Source organism: Egretta garzetta, unplaced genomic scaffold (genome assembly GCF_000687185.1).
Source record: "Egretta garzetta isolate BGI_Z169 unplaced genomic scaffold, ASM68718v1 scaffold582, whole genome shotgun sequence".
NCBI lineage: Eukaryota > Metazoa > Chordata > Aves > Pelecaniformes > Ardeidae > Egretta > Egretta garzetta.
The window spans coordinates 70,746-71,984 of record NW_009258956.1 but is presented as its reverse complement, the minus strand read 5'-3'; the positions used below and the strand labels follow the sequence as shown (position 1 = coordinate 71,984).

The following is a 1,239-nucleotide window of genomic DNA, read 5'->3' as shown; positions in this document are numbered from 1 at the left end:
CCTTTTCCGCCGGGCAGCTTTCCAGCCCCTCTGCCCCACGCCTGGAGCGTTGTGTTGGGTTGTGGTGACCCCAGGGCAGGACCTGGCCCTTGGCCTTGTTGAACCTCACCCCATTGGCCTGGGCCCATGGATCCAGCCTGGCCAGGTCCCTCTGCAGAGCCCTCCTCCCCTCCAGCAGATCCACACTCCCGCCCAATTTGATGTCATCTGCAAACTGACTGAAGGTGCCCTCGATCCCCTCATCCAGATCATTGATGAAGATGTTAAACAAAACTGACCCCAGCACTGAGCCCTGGGGGACACTGCTTGTGACCGACTGCCACCTGGATTTAACTCCATTGACCACAACTGTCTGGGCCTGGCCATCCAGATGGTTTGTTACCCAGCAAAGTGAACGCCTGTCCAAGCCATGAGCTGCCAGCTTCTCCAGGAGAATGTGGTGGGAGGCAAAAGCCTCACACCCACGCAGAGGCTCTTACCCCCTTCATCGTCACCGCTGTCTGGACCTTGGAGGCCACCGCATCCACCCGGGAAGACATGCGGAGCCAGTTGAGCCCCTCGTTCTTCTTGCGGATGGCATTCTCCGCGTAGACACGAGCGCACTCCACATTCTTCTGCTGAAGAGCCTGGAAGGGCAAAGGGACAGTGAGTGCACCCCAGGTTTATAAAGAAGCGCGCTTTGATTCTGCTTGACAGGTTTCCAGCAGGAAACAGCTCTTCCATCACCCTCAAAATGCTGATGGGCGTTACACCCCTCTCAGCATCGCAGGGGTGCAGCACACCCATCTGGCACATTTGAGAGCCAAGGGTAGGACTTGAAACACTCAGAGGCCAAGCTCCAACATAGCGAGGCCTGCGGGGGGGATCCTGCCCCCTTCCCTGGTCCCTTGGGGGAACACGCTTGGCAAGGCATGGTGGGAGGCAGCCCCCCCAGCCTCTCCGTGCAGGGTGAGCTCCCACCCACCTTTTTGACTTTGGCTTGCTCGGCCTTGGAGTCTTTCTCGGCTTTCTTGGCGAGCTTCTCCAGCTGCTTTGCAGAGGATCCCAGAGCAGCCGGCAAAGCGGGAAATCCATTTTCCCCGCTTCCGAGACGGGGAAGGCCAGGAAGGGCAGGCCCGGAGGACAAACCCAGCTAACGGGCTCCCTCTTCCCGCAGCCACCGGAAGGCGGGATCTCTGCAGGCCACAGCCTCTTTCTGTTACGGGGCCGCGGCAGGCCCCAGGCCTTTCCTGGAGAGGT

At 59.8% G+C, this 1,239-nt stretch overlaps 1 protein-coding gene across 1 annotated transcript in view; it reads right to left on the bottom strand.

Annotated features, from left to right (window-relative positions):
* CHMP1A (charged multivesicular body protein 1A) overlaps positions 1 to 1,233 on the bottom strand; it is a gene marked incomplete at its 5' end in the record, with an annotated part of 5,842 nt that extends 4,609 nt beyond the window's left edge. Inside the window, 3 exons of the mRNA XM_035890173.1 lie at positions 480 to 626; positions 965 to 1,040; positions 1,127 to 1,233. Of these exons, the coding sequence (XP_035746066.1) occupies positions 480 to 626; positions 965 to 1,040; positions 1,127 to 1,233 (330 nt within the window). The remainder of the gene's footprint in view (positions 1 to 479; positions 627 to 964; positions 1,041 to 1,126) is intronic.
* Positions 1,234 to 1,239: the final 6 nt, after the last annotated feature.